This window comes from Rhineura floridana, chromosome 4, assembly GCF_030035675.1.
Source record: "Rhineura floridana isolate rRhiFlo1 chromosome 4, rRhiFlo1.hap2, whole genome shotgun sequence".
Classification (NCBI taxonomy): domain Eukaryota; kingdom Metazoa; phylum Chordata; class Lepidosauria; order Squamata; family Rhineuridae; genus Rhineura; species Rhineura floridana.
In genome coordinates, this window is record NC_084483.1 from 210,131,858 (window position 1) to 210,146,905 (window position 15,048).

The window sequence follows — 15,048 nt, forward strand, 5'->3', positions numbered from 1 at the left end:
GGGCGCCCGCCCGGCCCTTCCTGCACCAGCCCCGGAGCAGGGAGGCCGCCTGCAACAAAGGCAGGACTACATCCCCCAGCATGCGTTGCCCGAGGTGGGCGGGGCGGCCGAGGGGGCTGCTGCTCCCCGCCTGCTGGGGGCGGGGTCTGGGGGGCGAGAGGGAGCCTGCCCGCCTCTTCCCCCCTCCGCTTTCCATGCCCGCAAGCCAGGCGCCCGCCCGCCCGCTTGCGCGCGCGCGCGCTCCCACCAGCGCGGCGGCGGCGGCAGCAGCAGCAGCAGCCTCGCCCCCCCGCCCTTCTGTTTCCCTCCCTCCTCCTCCTCTCGTATCCTCCCAGGGCGGCGGCGGCGGCGGCGGCGGCGATGAATGAGCATCCCGCGCGGGGACTGGGGAGCCCTGCCCGGCACCGTCGCCTGGAGGAGCCTCTGGCCGGCAGGTCCAAGCATTAGAGGGAAAGGCGAGGAAGGGAGGAAGGAAGGGAGGAAGCAGCCCACTCACCCTGCCCTGCCGGCGGCGGGATGAGCCGGGGTGGCGGCTCTGCGCCGCAGGGCGGGATGCCCTGATGAGTGGCTCTCGCTCGCCTCACTGCATCCATTGTGCCCAAAGCAGGGCCCGCTAGCCGCAGCCTCCCGCCTCCTGTCAGCGCCGCAGGGGCTGCCCTCATGCCCTCCAAGCCCCCTGCCGGCCATCCCTGACAGCCAAAGGGCACGAGGAGCCGGGGGGGGGCAGGAAGGGCAGCCGGCGGGTTCGAGATGGCGAGCAAGCCCAGGGCCAGCGAGGCCCTGAAGGTGGTGGTCCGCTGCCGCCCGATGAGCAGGAAGGAGGAAGCCGCTGGCTACGAGCGGATCCTGGACATGGACGTGAAGTTGGGCCAGGTGACCATCCGGAACCCCAAGGCCTCTCCGGGGGAGCTGGCCAAAACCTTCACCTTTGACGCCGTCTATGATGCCAGCTCCAAGCAGGCCGACCTCTACGACGAGACTGTCCGGCCCTTAGTGGACTCAGTCCTGCAAGGGTTCAACGGCACCATCTTTGCCTACGGCCAGACTGGCACCGGGAAGACCTACACTATGCAAGGGGTCTGGGCTGACCCCGAGAAGAGAGGGGTCATCCCCATCTCCTTCGAGCACATTTTCACCCACATCTCTCGCTCGCAGAACCAGCAGTATTTGGTCAGGGCGTCCTACTTGGAGATCTACCAGGAGGAGATTCGGGACCTCTTGGCCAAAGACCAGAGCAAGAAGATAGAGCTGAAAGAGAACCCGGACACCGGGGTGTACCTCAAGGACCTGTCTTCCTTTGTCACTAAAAATGTCAAAGAAATTGAACACGTCATGAACTTGGGAAACCAAACCAGGTCAGTGGGCAGCACCAACATGAACGAGTACAGCTCCCGCTCACACGCCATCTTTGTCATCACAGTGGAGTGCAGCGAGGTGGGCCCAGACGGAGAGGACCATATCCGGGTAGGGAAGCTCAACCTGGTGGACTTGGCCGGGAGTGAGCGGCAGAGCAAGATGGGCTCCCAAGGGGAGCGGCCGAAGGAGGCCTCCAAGATCAACCTCTCCCTCTCTGCTCTGGGCAACGTCATCTCTGCCCTGGTGGACGGGAAGAGCACCCACATCCCCTACAGGGACTCCAAGCTCACCCGTCTCCTGCAGGACTCCCTCGGGGGCAATGCCAAGACCATCATGGTGGCCACACTGGGCCCGGCCTCCCACAGCTACGACGAGAGCTTGTCGACCCTCCGGTTTGCCAACAGGGCCAAAAACATCAAGAACAAGCCCAGGGTCAATGAGGACCCCAAAGACACGCTGCTGCGCGAGTTCCAGGAGGAGATTGTCCGCCTGAAGGCCCAGCTGGAGAAACGGGGAATGCTGAGTGAGAAGCGGCGGAGGAACAGCCGGAGGAAGAAGGCGGCGGGAGGGGACGGGACCCCCGAGGCAGAAGAGGCGGAGGACAACGAGGACGGGGGCCTGGAGAAGAACATGAAGAATTACTTGAAGGAGCAGAAGTTGAGGCTGGAAGAGGAGAAAGCCGCCATCCAGGACGACCGCAGCCTGGTGAGCGAGGAGAAGCAGAAGCTGCTCCTGGAGAAGGAGAAGATGATTGAGGAACTCCGGAAAGAGCAGGAAGCCACCCAGCTGCTGGCCACCAAGTACAAGGTGAGCGTCCTCCATTTGGCCATCTCTACTACAGCCCTATGAGGTAGGCCGCTGTATTCCCATGATGCAGGTGAGGCACCAAGGGCAGAAAGGCTTCCCAAATGCCATCCAGGGTGTCCACAGGCCCACATTCATGAAAGCTTGATATAATTCAGCAAGCTTTAGCCAGCCCGGTGGGCTTGGATTTCCCATCCCTCGTGCCAACACATCTCCTTCTGTCAGAGGTGAGGCAGGCACTCTAACTGGCAAGGGAGCCAGCGGGAGGGTTGGGATGCCGAATAACTCCCTAACCCGGAGTAGAAGGATGGGGCTGTGTTGCTTAGGGTGGCTTCAGAGGTGCGTGGCTAGTGCTCTGGCAGCTGGGCCACAATGTGCCTTGTGTCAACATCAGGCTTGCACCGGCTGCAGCAACCACTGGACCTCCTGCCTGCTTCTGTTTATGTGTCATCGTGTATCGGATTTCCTTGCAGAGGCTGCCAGAGGCTCCTCCATCTGGCCTGGGAGTGGGAGTGGCTGAACCGGGGAAGGGGGCAACAAATCCGGGGGGGGGGCCTTTGGTGTTCAGCGCTGGTGGTTTGGGCTAATCGGCACCCGTCACACACAACAACAAAAGCATTGCAGAGGACGCTACGGGATCCCTTGCTGTGTGGAGGTGACCTCCCACTCAGGCATTGGCCAGCGGAGCGGGGGGGGGGGGGGAGGAACAGCTAATAGGATCCCACAGTTCCGAGGGGGCTCCTTTTGTCTCTGCAAGTGGGTGTTGACACGAACAGCAGCCTGCCTGCCTGCTTGGCAGGACGCATTGCCTGCAGCATCTTCGGGTTCAAAGTCCCAGGCGAGAACCTCCCCCCCCCAGTTTTGGCCCCTTCTCTCCCCCCTCCTGATGTACCGAGAGGAGTGGGGGAGCCGTCGAGGGCTTCTCTGCCCTGGATCTCCCTTTGCTGTCCATTCCTGTGGGCAAGCACAGTGTGTGCCCTGGGCTGCCCACCCCGTCCCAAGCCTGAGCGAAGAGCACCCTGTGGATCAGGGTGTGGCTCCTGCCCCAAACATGGGGCTGCCTGCCCCCTAGCGCCAGGCGTGGCCTCCAGCCCTCTCTGCGGGCCTTGCCATTGCGCAGTATGATCTTGTCAGGCAGAGCACCCTTGGCACATTCACACCTTCGGGAACTCCATGCACAGCCCTCGCGGGGGGGGACGGGGACGGTGCACAAGCCCAACTTCATAGTGAGGTCCAGGAGAGAAGGCAGGAGTCCTGCCTCCAAAACCCCACTCCCGGAGAACCTTGCTCCCAGCCACTGGGCCCCCCTCCTGCCCCAGTCCTCCGTTGGTAGAGAACACAAGAATTCCGTGCTTCAGGAAGGAGACTCTGTTCAGTGGTCAGTGTCAGTGGTCAGTGCCTGCCCCCCCCAGCAACCAACACAACATTTACTAAGCCAATAGATTAGGAAGACCCAGGCTGAGAGCCTTGCTTATCCAGGAGGGTCACCGGGTGACCTTGCACCACTTGGCATTGCTCAGGCTAGCCTACCTCAGAAGGTGGTTGTGAGGATAAAGTGTGTGTGTGTGTGAAAATCTTTCTCCTTATCTGAGCCTCATTGGAGGGAGGATAGAGTGAAAACGGAATAAATGAAAAGTGAGAGGAGATGACATTCTCCTTCTAGAAATCCTGCTCAACCCTCCCATCCCCGCCCTGTCTATTTTCATCAGACATGCGGAAGGGCCATCGTAGCTCCGTTGCAGCGCATCTGCTTTGCATGCAGAGGTCCCAGATTCAATCTGCAGGCAGAGCTGGGAGAGGCTCTTGCCTGAATCGGTGGAGAGCCACTGCTGCCGGTCAGTGCAGACATACTGAGCTCGATGGACTAGTGGCTCTTAATGCAGTAGACAAAGGCTTAATTTAGGCATGTGAAAGCATAATAAAGAGGGTGACTCTGAGCGTGGTTAGAATGCTTGCTTGTTTACATTTATTCATTTATTCCTGGATTTATATCTGGACTTTCTTCCCGAAAGGAGCCCTTATCTCTGTGTAACAGTAGCAAGCCACGTGGGTGAACAAGCAGGGGGTGGTGCTCTGGGCTGGCCACCTCTCCTTGCTTGGAGGCATTGATTCCTGCACAGAATCCTTAACCCCATCTCAGCCCTCGACCCCAGAGGTCATTCTAGAGCCCAGGCCTCACTCAACCTACGATGTCTCAAGCGGGGAGCCTTGAATCACCCACAAGCTCTGTCTTCTTGGTGCCCAGGCGGAGGGCCCTTGAGTCTCGCTCAAGGATCCCTGGGGTTTGGCTTTGAGCACCAAGACTCTGGGAGAACCTAGAAGAGAGTGCCTCTGGGCAAACTGCTGTCCCATCATTCCCAAGGAACCACCACAATTGACCCTTGCACACGAAGGCTCTTCTCTCTTCACACTGTCAGGTACCGTTCAGCTGATGAGTGAAGGTGGATTGTGGCACACAGTGGCTCTGTCGCCAAGCTCCACGCATGGCCCACAGAGCCTGCATCCTGAAGAGAGGCAGAGGGGGTAAATGGGAGCAGTCCTGCACCCTTCAGCCTGCCCTGTTTCCAACGGCACAAAAAGTGTTTGTTGGGTGACAGGAATGATCCTCAGGATCCAACCAGCCGTGGGTGGGACACCTGAGAGGGCTGAAGACTCCTCCCTAAATCTTTGGTGGGGAAGGGTTTCTTTTGGCTACTCCCTGTTGTGGAAGCAGTGCTCTGCGCGTGCCCAGATGCACTCTCCTTTACGTTCTCTGGGACTCCTGGCTCAAAGCCAGGCCCAGGCTAGATGCGGATGGGGGAAGGCCCCCTAGGGGGGTCATGCTGGGCAAAGTGGGGGGGGAAGCGGAGGCAACAGGAGCCCAGTGTCGAAGCACATGCTTGGGACTCAGCTGCAGGGCCTGGCTGTCTGGTGGCTCTCTCCCTTAAACCTCAGAGAGTGGCTGCAAATCCCGACAATCTCACGTAGGGGAAGGAGAGCTGGCGGTGAGTTTCATTGCCGGCGAAGCTTCCTTCCCAGGGCTGATAGCAGCTGTGGGGGGTGGAGGGGGGTCTTCAATGGGACTGCAGCAGGGTGAAAGGGTTAAACCTCGCCCACTGCAATCCTGACCCTCGGCTGGCATTTAGGAGAGGGGAGAAAACTCGCCACATTCCATGCATTCACATATTTTCATTATTTGCAAGTGCTGGAGCTGGGGGTGGGAGGCAGCAGCGTCGTTTCTCCCTCTCCTGCCACCAAGAAAGAGAAGGCTTTGGTGAGACATCCGGGGGGGGGGAGCTTCCTCCCACCAAAATTTTACCCAGAGTTATTCCCAGGCTGCTGACATCTCTTGTTCCTCTGTGGAGACAGCGTGGAACCCATTTGCTCTAATCCCAGATAGCTGGATGTTAGCAGTGGTTGCACTTTGCATATGCTCAGAGGCACTCTCTTGCATGTTATTTCTGGAGATATCCCAGGGCTAAGCTTGGGCTCAGACTCCCAAGGCATCCTGCCCCAAAGAGGAATTCTTGGTGGGCTTCAAACGGATGCCTGCAGCATCTGCCTGACCCCTTGCAGCTAACTACAGGCCAAGGGGCACAGGGCTGAAGCAGCGCCCTGCATGAATGGCCCCTCTGTCCGGCACAGTTGCCCACCCTCTCAGTGAACAAGGACAATGCCACTAGCGGCGTGGCTCTCAGCCCACGCAGCCTTGAGAAGAAAGGACCCCCTTGTCTCCTGAAGAGAGGCAGCTTTGCAAAGACAGGGGTGGTCACACAGCGCATCCAAGACATGTGCGCACACGCACAGAGGAGTGGCAGGCACAACTTTTACAAATCCAGCCTTGCAGAGTAGTTGAAAATGAATGGGGCCTCGACAGACACCCGGGCTCAACACCTGGGCCAGCCCAGTCCACGTTCCCTTTCTCTGGGCTCTCAGGGCTGGTCCGGCCCTCCATGAACTCCCTGAGGGGAAGGGGGGGTCTTTAGGAAGCTGCTGCCTCTCAGCCCCTGCAAGGTGGCTTTGAGTGCATGCCTGCTGCCCCATATCCACCCTAGGAAGGGGAGGGGGCTGCCTGGGGTGCTAGAAGCCCACGGTGACCGAGAGAGAAAAGACAGATGCTGTAAATATATATATTTAGGATGTCCAAGGTATAGGTAAAAATGGAAATGGGCTGCCTTCAAGGCGATCGCGACGTATGGTGACCCTACGAATAGGGTTTTCATGGCAAGCGGTATTCAGAGGGGGTTTACCATGGCCTCCCTCTGAGGCTGAGAGGCAGTGAGTGGCCCAAGGTCACCCAGGGAGCTGCATGGCTGTGTGGGGATTCGAACCCTGCTCTCCCAGGTCGTAGTCCAACACTCTAACCACGACGGCACACTGCTTCTCTCCTTGCGTATAGCTGCTACATAATTTCCCATCCAGGTACTGCTGAGCCGGCAGAACCAAACAAGAGTAAGCAAGTTCCGTTGCAGGAACAGAAGATATTCCGTGAGCCCAAGGACTTCATTGGGTTCAACCCATTGCCTACAGCCCAGCCCTGTGATACAAACACATCTGTTCACTCATCGCACAGAGGATCACACTTAATAAATCGTAGTCCAGCACCTTAACCACTACGCCACACTGGAGAACATCTCCAATGGATAATTAGGCAAAGACTCCATTTCAGTGTTAGGTGTCTGTCCCTCCCCCCTCCCTCTCCCCCAGCCTGTTCCTCCCCTTCCTTCCTCCAAATCCTGAGGTCCGCTGCCAGGTGATTGGGGTCTTTCTCCAGTAGCCAGTGATTCTGCCCACCCCCCACACCTTCCTTTTTACTGCTGTTCTGCATGGCTTTTCCTGGGGACTGTCTGGCTTTCCCTCTCCTTGTGTTCTTCAGCTGAGCCATTTCCTTCCCACTTAGCCCCTGTCCTCATTCCAGTTTTGAACAGACACCTTTTGCTTCCCAAAACGAAATGCTCCTGCGGGCACAGCATAACCTGGGAATATCCAGAGAGCAAACCAGAGCTTGAACAGAAGCCCTGCTCTGTATGGAGAAGGTCCCAGGTTCAACCCCAGGCATAATCAAGGCAAAGCGCTTAGCTAGAGGGGCCACCTCAGGCAAGGCCCTGCAAAGCTGCTGCCACTCAGAGTGGGGAATACCAGGTGAATGGCTTGGAGTAACACTGGTTCCCTGGTGGTGGTGCTGCCAGCACAGTCAGAGGGAAGTGGAAGAAAGATAACTCAGTCAGCCACCCAAGAACTTCTTTGCTGTGTTTCCCAGGCCAGGAGGTGCAAAGGGGCTCCTTGGCTGGAGGGGAGTGAATGGCAGGGGAATAGGGCAGCCTCTTCTGCTTACTTGGGGACATTTGCTGCTCACCTGAGGCAAGAGGCCAACAGCAAGGCTCTGCTGGTGGATCAATCAACCTCTGCAAAATGTTGCCTTTCTCAGGAATGGCTTGGGGATTTTCAGCAGCAAAATAAAATGCACCACATGTAGCCCATCAACCCCCACCACATGGCAAGGGGTTCAGATGGTGGGGTGCAGCTGCTTGGAGCAATGCAAGGCCTTGCGGGGCCAAATCAGGCCAGTGGCCTGGTCACTAGGAGCCATTCTCCCGCGTTCCAGGCCAATGGCTAACCAATGTGGCTTTAGTGGGGAAGAAGCCCAGGCCTTTTCTTCCCCCCCTCAATGCTGTGCATGTGGTCTTCTGCTGAGCCACAGCAAAGCAATTCAGCCTTTGACGCTCTTCCTCCCCAAGCCCTCTTGTTTTCCTCTCTGGCTCTTATGTTTGGACACCTTCATAGTTGGTTTCCATTTGCAGGATTTTTTTTTTTTTAATCTGTTTGTTGTATGTGCATTCTGACTTCCGGGCATTGCACGAAGGCGTCATTTCTGAGCCGCAATCTTTAGAAACACAATTGCAAGAGAAGGCTGACCTAATTTTGACAGCGAACAGGGGGTGAGTCGTAGGCAGAGTAACTTGGGCTCCAGACTGGGCTTCCTCTGGGAATGACTCTGCATGTGCAGGCACTGAGGCCTTGGAGACTTGTTTCTTGCTAGCAGAACAGTTGGGCGGAGAAGACCGCAGCAGCATTGTACTAATCACACTGGGTGGCTGGCGGGCGGGGGGGGGGACAAAGCCCTATTCGTTTATCTTGCTGGCATTTAAATGGAAGGGTGCTGTTGGGGATAGCTTTTAGCTCAGCTCATATTTACTACATCCCTCTCACTATGGCAAGGTTGTGTGTATGGGTTGCAGTTCTGTAGGAACAGAGGACAAGCACAGGATGCTGTGAAAGGAGCACAAGTGTGCTTCTTGGGAATTTCAGCTTTCATTTAAAAAAGAAAGCAAGTTTCTAGCACTTATGGTGGCAAAGATAGGCTTGAAAGCATAGAGCCAGTGTCTGGTGAAATCTCAGGAGCCAGAGGATGGCCGGTTGGTCAAGGGCCCTCTGTAGCTCTTTGCCATTCCCCATGATCAGCAACACTAGAATACTGGAAAATAGTAAAAACCACAGCACCAAGGATGCAAAAAAAGCTCTGGATGCAGAATTCACCTTTCCTTAGTCCAGAATTTTGTTTTGCGTGTGTATGGAGTACGCAGGGGTGCCACCAGGATTTCCTGAGCCCAGTACACTGTATGTAGATAGGACCCCCTACATTTCCTTGCCCCATACCTCCCGGCAATCTGTTGGCAAGAACTGCTGCTTGGTACATATATTACCAACATGAACAGTTATTTTGAATCCACAGTCTTGATTTAAGATGTATTTATTGAACAGATTCTAACCAGCCTTTCAGAGTTCCTGCCCTCACACGGCATTTTACAACAGTTATAAATAGCCCCAAACCTATAATAATATAATTATCAAATAACATTAAAACATTAAAATAATGGTAAAAGATAGGAGCAGCTAAAAAAACTTGTGCAGCTTGACTGAACCAACTCTAACCTTCCTCATAGGGTTGCCTCATAGGCATTTTAGCATGTGTTTTTAAATAGTTTTTTTTAATGTGTTTTTAAATTTGTATATATTTTTTTAGTTGTAAACCGCCCAGAGAGCTTTGGCTATGCGGCAGTATACAAATGTAATAAATAAATAAATGAATAAATAAAAGGGGAAGGGAGGACCCAGGAAGAAAAGCAAGGTGCAAATATGTCATATTCACAAACCATGCAGTTGCGGAGTCAGGCACAAAGGCAGTCCCTCCAATTGCTTTGGTATGGAACTGCAACATTCCATAGTCCTGATATTTTACAAATTACCAAAAAAACCCAACTTAACAACACACACACACATACTAAGCATACGCAACTCTAAGAATGTGCAGCTTGACTGAACCAACTCTCAGCCTAACCTACCTCACTGGGTTGATGGAAAGGCTCATAGACACACACAGGAGATCATAGAATCATAGAGTTGGAAGGGGCCTATAAGGCCATCGAGTCCAACACCCTGCTCAATGCAGGAATCCAATGTAAACGATGTAAAAATACATATACCTCATATAACAGGGTATTGTGAAAACCCGTTGGTCATTCCTACTAAACAACAGCAGTGACACCTAAGTAAGCCCTGTCTAATTGCCTCAAAATAGGATTGGGGGGGGAAGAGATGTGTGGAATTAGGATTGTAGATGTCCTCCCAGAAAAGTGAGAATAGAATTAAAGCCTCATTTTGGGAAGGTTTTTAAAACAGGCTATGAATTAGACAAACTGCCCTGTTCAGCAGCCCAGGAAAATTAAAACTTGTATGACTACACATTGTAATGGCATCATCAGCTGCATGTACACTTTTTTATTTCTGTCCAATAATTATTTGATAGGTAGTATGCTATTTTTTTGCAAATAATTTTTTTAAAATCTGCATGTTCACCTTTATTGTAATCATCACTGAAATGGTTTACTGTGCATGCCTACCACTATCCTGCTGTCCTGTGTGTGCTTCTTTAATCTTCTGGATCTTGTGCTGGATGCACACAGAGAGAGAAAACTAGGCAGGCAGGCACACATGCTGCTGCTGCAAGCTATAAGCTTACTCAACTCACTTAATGTGCACTCGCACACCATTAACAAATATGCAGAGACAAGCAGGAAAAGGCAGCTCTTTTCAGCACTCTCAAGGGTCTGTGGGTATTGCTTAGTGTTTAACAAATCCCTTGTCCATCACAGCTCTGACTTCATTCATTGGCTAAAAACCTGAAATGACAGGGATTGGAGCTGTCGACTAGTTCATTTCACAGTAACTGTGGGAGAAGGGTGGCTCACATTTTGGCATATTAACTTTTGTTCTGGAGCACTTAGAAACTTTTTTATAAATGAAAGCTAAGAGTCGGGGGGCCCTGCTGCCCTGGGCCCGGTAGAAATGGACCCTTTCTACCTGTCTGTTGGCAGCCCTGTGAGTGCACATAACCCTAAATAAGAGGAACCCAGATAGCTCCATCAGTCAGGCCAATGTCAGAGCCAATCCACCTTCCTCTGTGGCTCATGGTGGCTGCTGCTCCCCCAGTTGTGGATGCGTTGCCTTTTCAAAACACATTTGCAGGCTGGGTGTCCACCTGTCCATCTATCCCATGAACCTTAGCTGCACAAATTTGGGCTACCTCCTCAATCAGTGGGTTGGTGCAGATGCCTGGCAAGCAGAGGGGGCAGGAGGACCCATGGCAGCCGCTTTCAGTTGGCCCAGGGTGGCGGCGCCAATAGGAGTGCGGATAGAAAAGATGAAGGCAGGAGAATCTTGGGAGCTGGAGAGCAAGACACATGGATCAACACACCAACTCTGTGAGCAAAGCATCTCCAGCGGGAAATGGTGGGAGGAGAACTTGTTGCTGAGCAACTGACTCCGCCGAGCATAGCAGGGAATTCTCTTCTCAAGAGCAAGATTTGTAAGGCACCCCCTTTGGTGGCATTTAGGCAGGCCCCGTTACCATAGCACTCCACACTCTGAATATATTTACCTCACAAAAGAGAAAAGTGGGTTCTGTTTTTATTTCTTGGGATTCCACAAGCCTCAGATGGGCACTTCCCTGTGCTCCCCCTGCCCCATGGCCAGGCCATACCCCTCCTTCATGGCCAGGTGGCTGGGCCTTGTTGGTGAGGGGACCCTCCCTGTGGAACATCCTCGATCCCTGGAGATCTCTTGTCTCTTTTCCTGTCTTCCATGAGCCCTCTCTGGCGCTGGCCCTCATAGACAGGCATCCTGTCAGGGCTGCTGCAGCAAGGTAACCCTGGGTGCACGCATGCGCACGCATGTCTGCGCTCACGTATGTAAACATGCAGGCCCACACGTGCGCCCACAGGCACACATGCATGCAGGGTCTTTGCCATATAAAAGAGCCTTCTTTACACATCCATCCCATCTTAATGACAGCCATTTGGCAGTCTAAAGTAAAAGTGCTGTGAGGCTGTTTTTTCCCTGCTCCTGGGAGGGCTGGCAGAGAGGCGAATCTTCTCTGCTCTGTGGGTACATAAGGAAATGAATCCATGAGAGAATTGTAGAGGTGGGAGTGGCCTCTGCCTCGTTTTAATTCTCTCTGCTTGTTCAGTGACATCCCATTTTCTCCTAAAGTAGCTTCCGTTGACCCAGAGCTCTCCCTCCCTCCCAAAATTACATGGACAGGTTGATTTTTTTGAAGTGGAAAGGAGTTGGTTGGGAAAATGCTGTATTTACACCAGGGTGCCTATGCCACCTAGTTGGGCTTCAACTAGCCCAGCATCAGACAGCTGTGCTAGCTGAGGAGTTGATGGGAGTTGCAGACCAAAACATCTGGAGGGCACCTGGCTGGCAAAGGCAGCCACAGAACTCAGAAGTTAGGGATGCAATCACACGGTACACTGAACTTTTAAAAAAATGCTTTAAAGCCATTTCTTTTTGCTACTCTGGCCTCCTTCTGGGAGGGAGGGAGGATATAAATTTAATAAATAAACATTTAAATTGTTTTAAGAAACTGGGTGCTCAGATGAACTGTCCTCTCCCCACCAGCATGGCTAATGTGAATGGAGCATTGTAGGATCTACACAAAGGACAACGTGCTGTGTGTGCCCCACCCACCGCCCCCAAAGAGCCACACGTAGCTCAGAGCAGAAGAGCAACAATTGGGGAACACCAAAAACCACTCACGTGGAAGCGCCCTTGGGGAGAACGGTCGCTCTAGCACAGGCGTGGGGAACCTGGGGCCCAGTGGCCCAATGCGGCCCTCCAGGCCTCTCTGCCTGGCCCTTGGGATTCACCAGAGGCCACACCCCCTCCTGAGCCACACCCCTCCCAGCCCTGCTTTGCACCTCCCTTTTGCCCAGCTGGGATGGGTCTTTGTCCTCATGCGTCTGGCTTGCCGGCTGGAAGGCAAAGAGGGGGGAGTGAGTTGTGGAGGGAGCAGCTCACTGCACAAAGGTGAAATTCACCTTTATTGCTCCACTCGCTTTAACCTCTGGCCCTGTCTGGTAATGGCGTTTGGCACACAGAAGGTTGTCTAGAAGGAAAGTGGCCCTGGGTGGAAAAGGTTCCCCACCCCAGCTCTGGAAAAGGACTGTAGCTCATTCGTAGCGTGTCTGCCACCCTGGGCTCCTGCTGGGATAAAGGGAGGGATATAATAACAACAACAACAACAACAACAATAATAATAATAATCTGTCTTAAGAACCTAAGAAGAGCTGGCTGCTGGATCAGGCCAAAAGCCCATCTAGTCCAGCGCTGCGTTCCCGCAATGGCCAGCCAGGCTGATCACTCCTTGCATGCAGGAGGACCCACAAGGTTCGGTCCCCGCCAGGTAAGCGTGGCCATGTTGCCTGCCTGAAGCCCTGGCAGGCTGTTTCCAGTCAGCGTAACAGACAGCCCTGTGCTAAGTGGGCCAAAGGCGACTTCCTAGGTCCCTGTGTTCTGGTGTGGCTTATCCCCTCCACGAATCTGGGGAGATCATGTCAGTCAAAGGAGCTCTCGGGCAACCTGAGCTGCGAGGAAACGTTGCAAGCTATTTGATTTTCTTGTCAGAGCTAATGATTAGTTTAAACCTGGGGTGGTCATTTACACCTGAAAGCAGGGAATGCCCATTTAAAGACTGGGAGTAATTTTCCATCATGTTTTCAGCATGATATGCAGAATGGACTGGCACAATGGACTGAGGAGGCATGGCCACGGGGAGCGCTCCATGTGTGTACTGAGCAACCTGAGAGTCTGCAATATCTGGAAAATGAATTCCACACTGACTGTTTCAGTTATGGGCCGTACACTTTCAAGAAAGTCTGCTTTGTGAGCATGCGACTCTTCCTCTGTTTTACAGATGCATTCACACCTACACCCACAAGCTATGTGACAAGGTCATTGGTGTAGTAAGTTGCCCAGGAATGTTGAGGAAGGGTTGGCTGGGAGTCTGCTGAGGGTGCTTTAAGCTTGAAACTATCCTACTCCATGCCCTGAAAAATAGGATTCTTTCACGTTTAAAGCACCTTTTGCTTCTGGGCAGAGGTCAGGTGCTTCCTGGGACCCCTTGCAATTCTGTGGTCCAGTTCCAGCATGCACACACTGGCCACTTGCATGCATACAAGGTCAGCAAGTGGCTCAAGCCGTCCTAAGACTTGGTCAGAGCAGCTGCCTCCCAGGGGCCCCCTGAAGCAGTCGTGTGCGGTCTGAAAGGGACTCCCCAGGTGTTCCCCTTGCAATCTGAAAGCAGTGCCCCCATCTCTTCTGTGCCATTGCAAGGGATCCTGAGGCAGTGGTTGGTCATGTGGCATCACTGCTTAGGGAAGCCAGCCCTGAAGATCAGCCCCAGCAGATGGCAGAGTGGCGGCTGATGCCCCTGGGACAGGGGGGATGGGAAGCAGGGGAGGGCGGAACGGTCAGTGGCGTCAAAGCCAATGACAGGTGGAGCCAGCCAATCCTAGCTTTGTCTCTACCGGACTTTTCCAAAGGCAAAACTGAGGCCAAGGAGGGGGAAGCTGACAGCCAGGGCCACCCCCTGGGCGGGGCGTAGGTAAGAAGGAGGCAGGCAGGCAGGCGGGGGCTGGCTGAGGGCAGACTGAGGCTGGTGGGAGCAGTCCCTGGGTTGCCCTAACAGGGCAGCCTCCACTGAGATGGCATCAAGCAGCCTGGGATTGCCCCTAATGGGGTAGTCGTACCTTTGCCCTTAAGCAAACCGGAGAGTTCACAGGGAGGCCTCGAGGTGGAGGTAGAGAGGAGCAAAGGGCGGAGGGGGTGCATTCTTGGAACTTTCAACAGCCCAAGGACTCCAGGTCTTTTCCTGACACCGCTCAAGCTGGCAGCAGCTGGCTTAAGGCAGACAAGTGGGACTGAGGCCTCCTTCACACATCCTGTGGAATGTGTGCTTGCCGTGGGACCCTCTGGCAGCACAAACAGCGTTTTAAAAGAATTGGATTAAGGTGCAGAGGGGGATCAGTGATGGCCAGTGGCTACCAGCCACAAGAAGCACCCAAGCCATCAGCATTGTCTGCAGCAAGATCTGGGGGAAGAGGAAGGAGGTTTCTCTCTCTCATTCTCTCTCTTCCCCCCCCTCCCATAATGCCTCCCCAGAGGTGCCTCTGGCTCTTGTAGATGACAGACTGATAAGCTACATAGACTGGCTGAGAATTCTTCTTATAGGGATGGTCCCTTCCGCATATTCCAGGGAGAGAAGTGGGAGAGGAAAGAAAGCATGACCGCTGTAAACCGCTCAGAGAGCTTCGGCAATGGGGTGGTATATAAATACAATAAATAAATAAATAATGTTTTGATTTAAAAGGGGGGGAATAACAGTTTATTGGTCCTTATATGGTAGATGAAATGCTTCTTGAGTAATGAAAGGGAGATGCATTCCCAAAGAGGGTTTTGGTGATCCCCAGACTGACAATCATGTGGCATTTAGCAGTTCATATTGTTGAGTCTCACAATCTCTGGGAAAAAAATATATCAAGAGATGAGAAATAGTCAACTCACTGC

At 53.7% G+C, this 15,048-nt stretch overlaps 1 protein-coding gene across 4 annotated transcripts in view; it reads left to right on the forward strand.

Moving 5' to 3' along the window:
- Positions 1–215: 215 nt before the first annotated feature.
- The window catches only part of KIF3C (kinesin family member 3C), a 56,907-nt gene continuing 42,074 nt past the window's right edge, over positions 216–15,048 (forward strand). For 3 of the 4 annotated variants that reach the window (XR_009762456.1, XM_061625909.1, XM_061625911.1), the window contains exon 1: positions 217–2,163. Coding sequence is in view for 3 of the 4 variants with exons in the window: in XM_061625909.1 (XP_061481893.1) it covers positions 751–2,163 (1,413 nt within the window). In the remaining variant the exon portion in view is untranslated. Of the gene's footprint in view, positions 2,164–15,048 lie in introns of all 4 variants that reach the window. The other variant, XM_061625910.1, reaches the window with a different exon arrangement.